This window comes from Drosophila ananassae, chromosome 3L, assembly GCF_017639315.1.
Source record: "Drosophila ananassae strain 14024-0371.13 chromosome 3L, ASM1763931v2, whole genome shotgun sequence".
NCBI lineage: Eukaryota > Metazoa > Arthropoda > Insecta > Diptera > Drosophilidae > Drosophila > Drosophila ananassae.
Window position 1 is genome coordinate 5,659,052 of NC_057929.1, and position 13,337 is coordinate 5,672,388.

Consider the following 13,337-nt stretch of genomic DNA (forward strand, 5'->3'; position numbering starts at 1 on the left):
GAGTAGAACGCTTGTATATGCCCCTACTGCATATGCATATGCCCCTACTGAGCATATAATGCATATAAATAAATGCAGCCACCACCGTTTTGGGCCAAATCATGGATTAAAAGCTAAAAAAAAACCAGGCAAACCAACTCCGCCAATACTTTTCTAATATTTATTATTTTATATCGCACACCCAAAATAAATTGTTACATTCAACAATTGGTTTAACTAGAAAAACTGGAAAAACGTAATTTCCATTTTTTTTTAATTTTTTATCTTTGCGCATTTTTTTTTAATATATAATACATGTTTATTATATGATTGATCGGATATGCCATAAATTTTTTTTTTGTTATAAGTTAGAAGGAAGGAACTTAGTACAGATTGCATTTTGGGCAATCTTATCCGATTTGCAAAATTTTATTAGGATAATTGGCTTAACTTTGTTGTTTTTGAAGCTAGAATGATGGGACTTTTTATGGTTTCCGTTTTGGGCAATCTAATCCTATGTTCATAAGAATCGGCCAACTATATCCTTTACCTGCCATATAACTGAACGATCGGAAATGGCACAACCTTTCTATTTTTAAAGATGCTTGGGGTGTTTCCAATATTTGTATTAGAAATTTTGTTGATGGTGAAATTCTCATAAGGATCGGACAACTATATAGGATCCGATATATATAATAATAATATAAGCTTCTGCTTAACTGCAAGGGTATTTCAACTTCGGCTCCGCTTGAAGTTAGCTTTCCTTTTTTGTTTTTTTTTTATAATTTATTATATAGTGGAACTCTCATAAGGATAGGCCTCTCATCTGTTAATTTGTTAAAAAAAATTGGTTTCCCACAACTACGAAAAAATGTTGGATCTTAAATACATTTTTGGGCAAATTTTTAATTAAAATTTTTAAACTAACCAAATTCCAAAACCTTTGTAAATTAAAAATACGTATAACTTCAGAGCCACTGAAGCTATCGAAAAATTCTTTACGTCTATGGAAAGGTTTTTAAATTTTCCACCTTCTTGAATTTCAAAATCTATAGAGTTAAAAAAAAAGAGTTTTGATGTTTATCCTTACAATTAAAGTATTGCTAACTGTGTGAATCGCCTGTCCAGAGGTTACTTCCATATATATATATTCTATATATTATGCGTTCTGTTTTAAATAATTGAAGATCAATATATACAAAAAAACAACTGATATCATATAAAAAAACCTCTTGACGAGGTAAAGTACCGGTGACGAACCTGCATGCGAAACCCAAAATATCTGATATCAATTTTAGTGACGATAATATGCTATATAGGTGTACAAAATTGCATATAAAAAATATTCTTGTTCGGCACGTGCAAGAAAAACAAAAAACAAATCAGTCACGTGCCGAACAAGAATATTTTTTATATGCAATTTTGTACACCTATATAGCATATTATCGTCACTAAAATTGATATCAGATATTTTGGGTTTCGCATGCAGGTTCGTCACCGGTACTTTACCTCGTCAAGAGGTTTTTTTATATGATCCGCTATAGCCAACAAAACCGATTACGATATGGGGCCAAAGTCAGCGGTTATGATTTCGGCTTTTGGGGTAATCACGTCGTGGGCACTGACTTTGAGGGCCCAGAATAATCGTCAGGAGTGGGAATTTATCGGCGACATTGCCAAAATTTTTTGATTGGTATGATCGAGCGTATGTTGATAGGGGAAGTGTGAATAACACGCGCCATAATGCCATAAATATCGAGTATCTTTATACTATGTTGAAGATATCAACCATATCACATCATAAACACAAAGCACAATTTTTAAATTGCGGATGAGGATGTGGAACAAGTCAGTCGTGTGTCGCAAGTCGTGGAAGGTGCTTGAAAGCATTGAACAGAGATCTACAGAGAGGCAAAATGGTGGCTCTACCTGAATTAAAGGTGGATATACTCGAATATATTTTATCAGAAATCCTAATTTCCAAAATTCATAGAGTGATTTGCCTTCGGATACGGGCTCAGAGAATCTGATCATCGAAGTAGACGGCGAACGGAGGCCGACAAAGCGTTTTGCCTGGTACTATGCCCCCACCTACCTATTGTTCTGGGTGGGGCTCTTCTTCGCCGTCATATACCCGCTCTTCCAGAACCTTCCCACTGGACTGAAGATCTCCCAGGAGTCGGATAATCCAGGAAAATTTGTGGCTGAGAGAGCCCAGGCCCAGTTGTTGGAAATATCCCTACTAGGACCGCGGTTGGTAGGCGATACACCCAACGAGGTTACTGTTGTGAAATATCTTCTGGACGAGATTGAAAAAATCCGGCTGTTGATGCGGGAGGACCTCTACGAGATGGAAGTGGAGGTGCAGAGGGTCTCCGGATCGTATGTAATCAAAGGCTTTACAAACCACTATCAGGCGGTGCAAAACGTTCTCGTCAAGTTGAGCACTAAGAGTTCCAATAGTACTAACTATCTTCTGGTAAACAGTCACTACGATACCAAGCCAGGAGCCCCAGGTAGGTCATATATAAATTTAATCAGTGATATCTTATCCATGGATGGGGTTTGTGAAGGTGCCGGAGATGATGTGTCTATGGTTGTGGTGATGCTGGAGGTCTTGCGACAGGTTGTCATATCCGAGGATGAATTCTTTCATCCCATTGTATTTCTTTTCAACGGCGCAGAGGAGCAGCCTATGCAGGGATCTCACGGATTCATAACCCAGCACAGATGGGCCGCCAACTGCAAGTAAGGAGTACCCAGAACATTAAGTTCAAATACCCGTTTCCTATAATCCTTTTAATTCTGCTAGAGCTCTTCTCAACATGGATTCTTGTGGCGCTGGCGGTCGAGAAATGCTCTTTCAGGGAGGTCCTGATCATCCATGGCTCATGGAAGTAAGTTTCCCCGAATTCTGTCAAGATTCCCCAAAAATGTGCCAATCACACGGTGACTCATCTATTTTAAGCAGCCCTCTCCCGATATGTGTGATATCATACGTCTGGCGATTCAACAACTTATTTGGCAATCTAATCTTATAGTCTTATCGATTGCAGCATTACAGAAGCAGTGCTCCTCATCCATTTGCCACGACCACAGGGGAGGAGGTGTTCCAATCTGGCATTATTCCCTCAGACACGGACTTTAGAATATTCCGCGACTTCGGAGTAGTCCCAGGTGAGTTGTCCCCCACTAGGCGCTTCTCTTTCGGCATTCACAGACCTAACGATCTATATTTTTAGGACTGGATATGGCTGGCGTCTATAATGGATTCGTTTATCACACGGAATTCGATCGGTACACTGTGGTGTCACGTGACTCCCTGCAGCATACCGGCGATAACCTGCTGGCCTTGGTTAGGAGTATTTCCAGATCGGTGGAAATGTATGACACGCTGGTGGGTGTGTTAGAAATTGCCAATTTATTTTTTTGCCTCAATTTTTCTTAACTTTAAAGGCTTACTCCGAGGGCCATGCCATATTCTTTGACTTTATTGGCCTATTCTTCGTGCATTACCAGCAGTCCACGGGCGTGGCTCTGAACATCACCTTCTCGGTGGCGGCTATAATCTTTGTGTGTGCCTCTTTGTGGCGCATGTCCAAGGTATCTGGCCAGACATTGGGCACCTATGCCGGGGCCTTTGGTCTCTTCTTCCTGCTGGCACTGTTTGGAATCGTCCTGGCCTTGCTGTTCCCCGTGCTGATGAGTGTTTTCTACGATGCCGGCGATCGAACGCTGACTTATTTCAGTAACAGTTGGCTAGTGATTGGCCTGTATATTTGTCCCTCGGTGATCGGTCTGGTCCTGCCGGTCACCCTCTATCTGACCCATCGTCCCAGTGTGAGTGGTACATCTGGAGGAGTGTGTATAAAAATCTCTAAACTTCTGATTGTTTACAGCTCAAGATCCCGCACACGTATCAGCTGCAGATAGTGGGACATGCAAACTGTATCCTTTTGGTCATAATGTGTCTGTCCTTGACGGTTCTGAAGTACCGCAGTGCCTATCTGTTCCTGATCTCGCTTGTATTCTACGTTGCATCTCTGATTATTAACCTGGCAAGCCGTTTGCATTGCAGAGGTGAGGATCTTGGACTCATTTTATGGCACTGCTAAGTAGACCTCCTTTTCAGGCTACCTCTGGTCGGCATTACTGGGCTTAAGTCAGATAGTTCCGTTCCTGTACCATGCCTACTTATTCCATACGTTCATCATAATTCTTCTACCCATGGTGGGTCGTTTTGGAGTTTCCTCCAATCCGGATATGATTATTGCAGCCCTCGTCGCAATCGGCACGATCCTGTCTTTATCTTTTGCGGTAATTATTATAATCTATGATAGATTCTAGTGGAAAACATCTGAAATGGTTGCTTTTGTAGGCCCCATTGATTAATATCTTCCGGCGACCAAACTGCATGTTGGGTGGGCTGGCCTTAGTTATGTTTATTTTTTGCATGATCTCCGTTTCGGATGTGGGCTTCCCTTACCGGCCCAAGACAAATGTAATGCGAGCGGACTTCATGGTGAGTCAAAATTTGCCATAAACACAATGCTTGGAGATATTTTTGTTATAACTTCGTAATATATACCATTTTTGATGTTTGTGAAACAGCAAGTACATCGGCGCTTCTTTGAGTACGATGGATCCATGAGCCTTGAGGACTCGGGCTACTATTTCCACCTAAACGACCGCAACAAGGAGGCTCCGCTCCGGAAAACTATGAATCTCACCGGACTGGTGCGCATGGGTGAGGACTGTGACGACAACGAGATGATGTGCGGTCTTCCCTGCTACCGATTCTGTACTGCGCGCCAGCATGCTCTGTGGCTGCCACGCGAGGAACTAGTGGAACTGCCTTATCCCACCACCCTGCAGCTCCTAAACAAGACGGTGCTTTCCGATGGCTACCAGGTGCGGTATGAGTTCCTCCTGAGCGGGCCTCCGAATATGGGTCTCTTCTTTCAGCCGCTGGACGGCGTGAAGATTCTGGGATGGACCTTTGCCCATAGCATGTTGGAGAACCCTGCCACCTACAGGCCCCCGCTGAACGTCCTTCTCACTTACGGAATAGACAGCTCACCCACCCATTTCTTCGTAGAATTCTCGGTAGGTAATAGTGAAGATTTATGAGATCACTTAACAAAAACCTTTCCCAACTTGCAGAAGTACAACGGAAAGTTCGATGAACCTGTATTCGAGTTGGGTGTGTCGGGTCATTACTTCAGTCCCACGGCCAAGAGGGACGACCTGACCCGTGAGTTCCTGGCCACGCTTCCGGACTTCGCCTTCGCCGTGGAGTGGCCCAGTAGCTACGAGCGATACATATTCTAGGAATGTACATATTAATTGCATTAGCCCCACTAAGATACCATTAACAGTCATTGACACACACAAAAGGTTGCCCATTGATGGTAGTTGTGAGAGAGAGGGGAGAGTGGGGAGGCGGTAGGGGCATTTGGTTAAATATTGGAAGCTGCATTTCACAATGCAACGTCGGGGCAAACAAAAAGACGCGCCAAGACACTCCGAATACGGGGAATGGAAACACGTGTGCAAACATTGGAGGAACTGGAGGCCACCTGCCACCCATTATTGTACGGATGTGTTTCCGTATAAATTGTGCTCCCTGGTCCACCAGAAGACACACTCAGAGTTCAGCAGCTCATCTGTCAAGTCACAGCTACCAAAAAAGAACCACAAATAATTAACAACATGAAGTTCCTTGGAGTCCTTGTCTTTGCCGCTGTTCTGGCCATCGCTGCTGCTGGCACCGCTACTGGTACGTCATCGCCACCGGCTCCGTTCACCACCCCGACCACGCCCTCGTCGCCCTCGACCACCACCTATACCTACACCACTTCTCCAACCACACCTACGTACACAAGCACATCCGAGACCACCACCACGAAGCCCTTCAAGCAGCAGCTCCTGTCTCTGCTCTTCAACAAGAAGACCGGATAGAGCCCTCGCCTGGACCAGAGATGCCGCCACATGGAACCAATCCAACTCACTCGATTAGCCAAAAAATAAAAATATACCAAATCTAAAAACAAACAACAACCTGTCGACTGCCTCTTGAATATTTATTCCCTCCATAACGCCCTCATATCGATTTTAAGTATCTCACGTAGCCTTCGGGTTCTGGTTCTGGTATCTCTATCCGCATCTACCACGGGGTAATTGACATTTGCTCAACTGGCGTTCATTACCGCCTTTTTTGTTTAGCCGGACCTGTTCGGTGGGCAAACATCTGCCCGCCTGCCACAAAGGTCACGCGGCACTTGCAACATTCAGGGAGTCAGTCAGTAAGTCAGTCAGTCAGTCAGTCAGTAAGTCAGTCAGTCAGTAAGTCAGTCAGTCAGATAGACCTGATCATGGTCAGGTGGTACTCATAATCACCATCATAGTAATGATGATCGAAACACGGCCCCCGAATGGCATTCGAGTTAAATGTCTAATGGCCGAGCTGACAAATTGATGTACGAATGAATGCAACAGGTTGTGGAGGAAGAGTTATGAATGCCACATGCTGGCCATGTACAACACGACTCGAACAGATCCAAGTACCACCGCCCCACTAAATACAGGTGCTGCACGGTGGTCTTTGGTCCAATGGAATTCGTTATAAAATATATATTAAAGTTCAAAAGTACTGCTGCTCTTCAAAAAAGTGTTTAAATTTTAACTTTTACAGAATATTGATACCTTAATATTTTTTATAAAGATCTATATGTATATCTCATCTTTTCAATCATCACTGTGCCATCGACAGGCTGTCTTGTGTACAACTTATTCGACAAATTGCTGCAGAAGCATTAGCAAAGGCAGTAAACCCAGATCGGTTAGGTCGTGCTCTTGTGGGTGGATTCGGTTCATGAACGCCCCATGGGAAGATTCCATTAGACACCGGCCAGGCAGGCTTCCGATTTGTGGGTCTTCAAAATGCAAGACACTCGAGACTCGTAAATCTTTGGATACTCGAGTCTGTGAGTGCCTCTGAGTGTTGGTGAATTTGGTTGGCTTTTTTGTTACTGGCATCTCGGCAACTGTAAAGTTCAGGCCGCAATGGATTTGGGTATAAATATGCAAACGAATGCCTCTGCTGGCCACAGTAATACATCGCGTGGAGTTCAGTGCAGAAGCCCAAGGATTTAAGGATATACAGCCCAACTAGACAGCACAACTATGCAATTCACAGTGAGTCCGATTCGTACATATTGTATTTAATAATACAATTAATTTGGTTGAAGGCTCTCGCCATAGCAGTTGTACTGCTGATCAGTGTGGTCCAAGCTAGGCCCCAAGGAGACCAGATTCCCATCATCAGGCAGGAGCAGGAGGTCAACTTCGATGGCTCCTACAAGTACTCCTACGAGACGGGCAACGGGATCAACGCCGAGGAGGAGGGCTACCTCAAGAACCCGGGCACCGACAACGCCGGCCAGGTGAGTCGAAATCGTGCCCAGACTATTTGGCATTTGGCTGGATACTAATTTGCCTATTTGCCATTAACTTCTGCAACTTTTTTGGTGCATAAAGGTCGCACAGGGCTCCTTCATGTACACTTCGCCCGAGGGCATACCCATCCGGATAACCTATCTGGCGGACGAGAATGGTTTCCAGCCGCAGGGAGATCACCTGCCCACCCCGCCTCCCATTCCGCCTGCGATTCAAAAGGCACTCGCCTACCTGGCCACCGCGCCGCCTCCGCCCCAAGAGCAGCCAAGTGGCGGCGGGTTCAACAACCGACGGGGCTAATGGACCCCCATCCAGATATTTCTATTACCACTCACTCCATTCATTTAAAAAAACATTTGCGAATCAACAATAAAACTGGCCATACCACAACAAGCGGTTGGAAAGATTTTTAATAGTTTTAATAGTTTTCAGTGGGTAGTTTAGTCATACGTTCTATGGGTAATCACAACTATATCATGAAAGCTAAAGTCTTTCTAAGAGGATTTCAATTTAGAGAATAGACTCCACATTGGTGTACCTCTGGCACTTCTCTCTCACATTTTGTACATAACCCAGAAAATAGTTTAGTGCAATTGGATCATTCAGCAATAGGGAATTCTGTAATAAAAATGAAAAATAAACAAATATTAATGCGCTAGGTGAATATGATAAATATCATATCATATCATATAATCTATTCTAAAAACCTTGAAAATAAATAAGAAACCTTTAATGGATCTCACCTCAATGGCATATTCAATTTTTTCTCGGAGTTCAATCAGATACTTTTCTTCTTGAAGAAACAGGTGTAGAATGCCGAAAACTTTATTTTGGGCCTTTCCAATTTCTTTGTTCGCCAATTCAAGTTCCTTTACTTTCGGTTCGTAGATCTCTCCCCTCAAAGCATGCACTGTATCAACCAATCCGTGCTGGAAGTGGTTAGCCACTGTCAAGGTTCTTTGTTTGACAACTCCGAAATGTGACAGGTTGGTTTTCTCCTTTCCAGAACGTATGATGGACTTTTTTAAATCAATTTCCTCATCGGTATCCGATAGAAGATCGGAGCTAGGGTGGGAGGCGATAGAGTTCAATGTGTCATTTATCGAGGAGCACCACTTGATCACCGGATCCATAAAATCTACGTAACTGAGTCGTGTGTCTTCGATCGAGCTCCGTAATTGATCCAAGTCCAAAAATCCCTTCGTTTTGTTGTCCAAATTATTGATGGAATCTTGAAGTTCGTTCAAACTAGTCGTAACTTTGTTAATCCTTTGAAAGACAGTATCATCAACTTTCCTCTCCGCAACTAAAGTCAAAACTACCACAAAAAATAGAACACCTGGTTTTTTCCTCATGCCGAAAGTATTCCTATTTCGCGACTGGCAGTGGGGAACTTCAGATTGCCTATTTATACCAAAACCTCTCTTTTATATGTTCCTCTCTAATATATTTTTATTTGATTAAAAGAAATGGTGATAAGAACTCAGTTTTTATTAAATATACACAAAAGTACCTACAAAGCATATCTTTATAGAATATAACTTTTTGTTAATATCTTTATGGGTCTTTATTATTCAATCTAGATCTATCTAATCTACTATTATCATTTTGTAGCTATTAAAAGATTTCTTAGTATATTTTTTATAAAATATAATAAAAATACGTAAGAGATCATTATTGGATGCCCTTTCAAGCTTGAATTTGATGACTAAAGATTGCCTATTTTTAGGCAGTTGGCCGAAATGGTCTTCGATGGTCTGGTGTGGCTCTCAGACGACTTCTGATAGCCATGTCTTCAAGGTACCGCCAAGAAATGTCAAAGCTGCTCCAACGATTCAGGCGATTCATCTCCATTAAGACGCACCTGCCGATTCACCCGCGAATCGAGGGAATCGTAGAGCTGCTTTCCAAACAAATTATGAATTAATCGTGTCGTAAAGCATGACGCTTAATTGATCAAGTTACCACCGGTCGGATCAGTGGCAATTAGATTTCCACTCAGTGAACCACTCAGGGTACCTAGCACCAAGCACCGAGTGGGCGTAGTGGTGGTGGTCACCCACTAGGTGAATCCGAAAGATATAAAGATGGGATCCGGTGGCTAGATTTTTTCATTGCTCGTCTTCAACGATGTGGCTGCGTGCAACGGTGAGTTTGGTGGATTGGACTTACAAACGGATTATCCATGATGACATCTTACTCCTCACAGATACCTCTGGTCATTGTCTCCCTGTCTATGGTTCTGGCCCAGGGCGATGGGCGTTACCGTCCTCCGCCCACTCGGGCCAGCGCCGGAGACGGACGCTATCGCGGGGGCAACGATGGAAGGTATTCTGGCGGCAACGATGGACGTTATCGCGGCGGAGGCGATGGCCGCTACTCCGGAGGCAATGATGGTCGCTATGTCCATGTGGACAACAAGTACCAGCACGACAATCGTCCGGGTGGAGACTACACCGGGGAGAGTGGTCGGTATGTGGGTGACAAGAATCGTGGTTCCGGATCCGGAGGAGGCGGCGGAGCTGGTGGAGGTGGAGCAGGTGGTGGTGCCGCAGTAGGCCCGCCAAGAACCACAGCTAGACCAGCACCGAGACCCACTACGCCTGCTCCACCGGCGGTGCCAGATCCCACCGCCAACTTACCAAAAGGCCGCGGCACTGGGGAAGGTGGCAATGGGTGGGCTATCATCCGGCAGGAGGACGACGTGGAGCAAGACGGCTACCATTATCTGTGAGTTCAACGTATATTTCTAATACATAGGCCTTAACTACATGGCTTTTTCGCCTAATCAGTTATGAAACCGAGAACGGCATCCTGGCGGAGGAAAGTGGACGCATCGAGAAACTTGTCGAGGAGGATGGACTCCGCTCCAAAGGATTCTACGAGTACACGGGCGACGATGGCATCCTCTATAGGGTGGATTATGTCGCCGATGACAATGGCTTTGTGCCCAGCGCCGCCCACTTGCCCACGGCACCACCCCCACCGCCCTATGTGGCCAAATTGTTGGCTTTCCTGGAAGCCAATGCTAAGAATGCAAAGAAATAAATGTTAAACTCTGAGATTAATAAATTGTTGTGCCATTTATGTCCGAAATAGTTATTCTTTCTTAAAAGGGTTAAGTAAAGTTATATTTGAAGTTAGAGTTGAAGTGTCTCGAAGACAATACAAAGTTTCTTCTAATATACTTATAGTACAAATTTGCATTATTGCCTTGGAAACTCGTAATGGTCATATAAATTAGAAGCTTATCTTCTAAATGGAATATAAATGGTTAGTTTCATACATTGTATGGATCTTTCAATTTATTATATTGCATTTTATTTGAATATTTATGAAGATATATTTATTTATGATATCTCATTCTTTATCAGCCGACTGTGTCACATTTATTTTTTATAAAAACTATGATAAGTCCAGAGAGCTACAAGTCTTTCGAATCCGAAAAATCCCAAAAGTATGCAAAATCGAAACCAGAATTTTAAAATTTGTAAGCCACTTTTATTGAAGTTTAGCTTAGAGTGGGAAGAATGTGTTGTTGAATATATTCCAGGACCTCATTAATAGTATTGTGAATTTTCACGGGCTGCAAGAGAGAAAGGACAATATTATAAGGACTTGAGCTTCGATCCCTTACTACTCACATCCTTTTCGGAATTGATATTTGTGCTCGGTGATGTTTGTTCGGGCTCTGGCTCCTGAACTGGCTCTGGGGCAGGATCCTGGTATCCCGACTGACAGCTTGGCTCACATTCGTCTCCTGGCTGCTGGTAATCGTAGCTCTGGTCCCCATGGCCGGACTCCCAGAGCTTATTCTCATTCAAGTAGCTGTATTGCTTAGAATCCGGATGTCCTTCATCGCCATCGCGCACCCACTGGAACTCGATGATCTGCCAGCCAGTTCCGTTGAAGTTGAAGTCGATCATGAAGCGCAGGTGGTCGCGGGGACCCAGGGCCAATCCCTGCTGATTGGCCTCGTGGACCTGGGCCTCTAGCTGCTCCTCGGCCTTGCGGAAAATGCCACGCAAGTCGGCGGAGTATGGCTCCCCCCGATCTCCGTATCCGCCATCGTAGGGCCGGGGATCGTGGCGATACTTTCCACTGTTATCCTGCACATACCAGCCCGTGGCTCCATGCAGTTCCGGTACATACTTTCCGGGGCGGGACCGCGAAGGCGGAGGATCCTCCGTCTCACCTTTGGTCAGAGCTATGAGCACCAAAGCCAGTAGCAAACGTGCGTCCATGTCGGCTTCCAGATTACGTCTGATTCCGAGCCAAGGCGACCCCTGGCCATTTTAGTTTTAGCCAGGTCTCATCACGGCAATAACTCATAAGCTTTATGTCCACTACGGCGTCGTTTAATTGGCTTAAATATGGGCGGGAACCGAGCTGATTCGGTGGCAAGTGATTCGATATCGGGTAGAAATTCTTTGCATACTAACAAGCCATTCAGAAACAACTTAGTTGGCAACTCGTTTGCATTGGCAGATTGTCGCGTGTGACCTTTAACCTTTCTGAGATGCATGGAAATTGAGGGCGACAATATTAAATAAATATAATAAAATAAATTAAGCATTAAATAATAAATAAAGTGTGTAAAATATTGGCTTTCCTTCTTGGAGGTCTGACGCACAAATCATTCACCTCTGGGGTATCGTTCAATGAATCATTTGAAGGGGTAGGATCATCCCGGTTTACTCGAATGTTCAATCAGTGATCGATCGACCGAATGAGTTTCAATTTGTTGTGCTTTTCAGCAAATCCCATGGGATCAAAGGTAATTAGTGTCGTTTAAATCAAATTTAAAACGCATCATAAACAATAAACACGCTCGTTTTGTTTTAATGGGCATTAATAACAATAATAGCTGTCAATCAATCAAGCTGGCGGTTCGGTCAACGGATTCACTTTGGGAGTCATTAATCACTCGATCAGTGTCTCGATGAGTTGAGAAACCAAGTCTAGAATGTGAGAAATCGAAATCTGGCACGCCCCCACGATCGGCCAACAAGATCTGAACTTGGCTTGAACCTTTTTACCGCGAACCTTGCACATATTTGGATTATTCGATCATGGGTGAGGAAGTGATGAGTTGATGACTTGAGGTTCGAAACTCTATGTGATTCATGGAGGTGAAGAAACCCTGTGGATCATCGATGAGAAATTATATATTCTATTATAATTGCAACTTGTTGATAAGCCAACAGGTCTCCCAGTCTGAGTCTGGTTTTTATGGGTTTTTGTTTTTTTTTTGTTTTAACTTTTAAATTATTCATCTCAAATAAATAAAGTAAGATTGCCCCTGGCAGTGAGATGCCAACAATATGGTGCGTAATTTGGTGTTTTGCATGCAATTAATTAATCTTGTAAAAGGCACACACACTCGATCGAGTCTCGAGTGCATCTTACCGAAAAAAACAAACCTTGGCAACCAATTGGCTATAAATTGATTTTAGTCAGAAAGACGGCGCCTGCAGTATTAACGATTATTCTGCGGTCATTTGCCAACTAGGGAGTTGTTCTCTGGAACTTTTATTTCGCATCATATCAAAATTCCCTTCCGATGAGATCATCATCCCAAAATCATTTCTCTTTTTCGCACTTGTCACGCTGAAAATTTATTTACATGTGATTTTTCCATGTTATTAAAATTTATTTTATAGTCTCCTTACTTTTGGTCAACTGAAATAAAAATTGCATTGCGATTTATTTTATTTAACACCTTCAAAAAAAATGTATATGTATAAAAAGTGAGATCTACAGGATTGATCCAGTGATGTTGAGGGGGAGCTTTGAACTCGGTTTTTGGATCCCAGGTGTCGGGTACCAGGTTCGGGACTTGGATCTCGGGATTTCAGATACCAGATACCCCACACATTCAGCGATGACTTCAATCTAAT

General features: G+C 43.6%; 6 protein-coding genes across 6 annotated transcripts; 4 read left to right on the top strand and 2 right to left on the bottom strand.

Moving 5' to 3' along the window:
- The first annotated feature begins 1,827 nt into the window (after positions 1-1,827).
- On the top strand, positions 1,828-6,033 carry LOC6495696 (endoplasmic reticulum metallopeptidase 1). Its single transcript, XM_032450646.2, has 12 exons — positions 1,828-1,919; positions 1,973-2,495; positions 2,553-2,727; positions 2,792-2,876; positions 3,036-3,156; positions 3,222-3,376; positions 3,436-3,819; positions 3,879-4,059; positions 4,112-4,296; positions 4,358-4,501; positions 4,591-5,085; positions 5,143-6,033. Exons 1-12 carry the CDS (start codon positions 1,896-1,898, stop codon positions 5,308-5,310), a joined length of 2,640 nt encoding a protein of 879 aa, XP_032306537.1. The 5' UTR covers positions 1,828-1,895; the 3' UTR covers positions 5,311-6,033.
- LOC6495697 (C-type lectin domain-containing protein 141) lies at positions 5,589-6,033 on the top strand. The gene has a single exon (XM_001959360.4). It carries the CDS (start codon positions 5,692-5,694, stop codon positions 5,938-5,940), a length of 249 nt encoding a protein of 82 aa, XP_001959396.1. The 5' UTR covers positions 5,589-5,691; the 3' UTR covers positions 5,941-6,033.
- A 1,049-nt stretch (positions 6,034-7,082) lies between these two features.
- On the top strand, positions 7,083-7,830 carry LOC6495698 (endocuticle structural glycoprotein ABD-4). Its single transcript, XM_001959361.4, has 3 exons — positions 7,083-7,176; positions 7,230-7,424; positions 7,519-7,830. The coding sequence occupies exons 1-3, from the start codon at positions 7,165-7,167 to the stop codon at positions 7,735-7,737; spliced, it is 426 nt and encodes a 141-aa protein (XP_001959397.1). The 5' UTR covers positions 7,083-7,164; the 3' UTR covers positions 7,738-7,830.
- Positions 7,801-8,813, bottom strand: LOC116654706. The gene is made up of 2 exons (XM_032450650.2): positions 8,181-8,813; positions 7,801-8,055 (listed from the first exon to the last, which is right to left on the bottom strand). The coding sequence occupies exons 1-2, from the start codon at positions 8,790-8,792 to the stop codon at positions 7,948-7,950; spliced, it is 720 nt and encodes a 239-aa protein (XP_032306541.1). The 5' UTR covers positions 8,793-8,813; the 3' UTR covers positions 7,801-7,947.
- Positions 8,814-9,528: 715 nt separating this feature from the next.
- On the top strand, positions 9,529-10,524 carry LOC6495699 (larval cuticle protein LCP-30). Its single transcript, XM_032450649.2, has 3 exons — positions 9,529-9,585; positions 9,647-10,167; positions 10,230-10,524. The coding sequence occupies exons 1-3, from the start codon at positions 9,568-9,570 to the stop codon at positions 10,483-10,485; spliced, it is 795 nt and encodes a 264-aa protein (XP_032306540.1). The 5' UTR covers positions 9,529-9,567; the 3' UTR covers positions 10,486-10,524.
- Positions 10,525-10,916: 392 nt separating this feature from the next.
- LOC6494928 lies at positions 10,917-12,960 on the bottom strand. Its single transcript, XM_001959363.4, has 3 exons — positions 12,861-12,960; positions 11,082-11,951; positions 10,917-11,023 (listed from the first exon to the last, which is right to left on the bottom strand). Exons 2-3 carry the CDS (start codon positions 11,679-11,681, stop codon positions 10,949-10,951), a joined length of 675 nt encoding a protein of 224 aa, XP_001959399.1. The 5' UTR covers positions 11,682-11,951; positions 12,861-12,960; the 3' UTR covers positions 10,917-10,948.
- Positions 12,961-13,337: the final 377 nt, after the last annotated feature.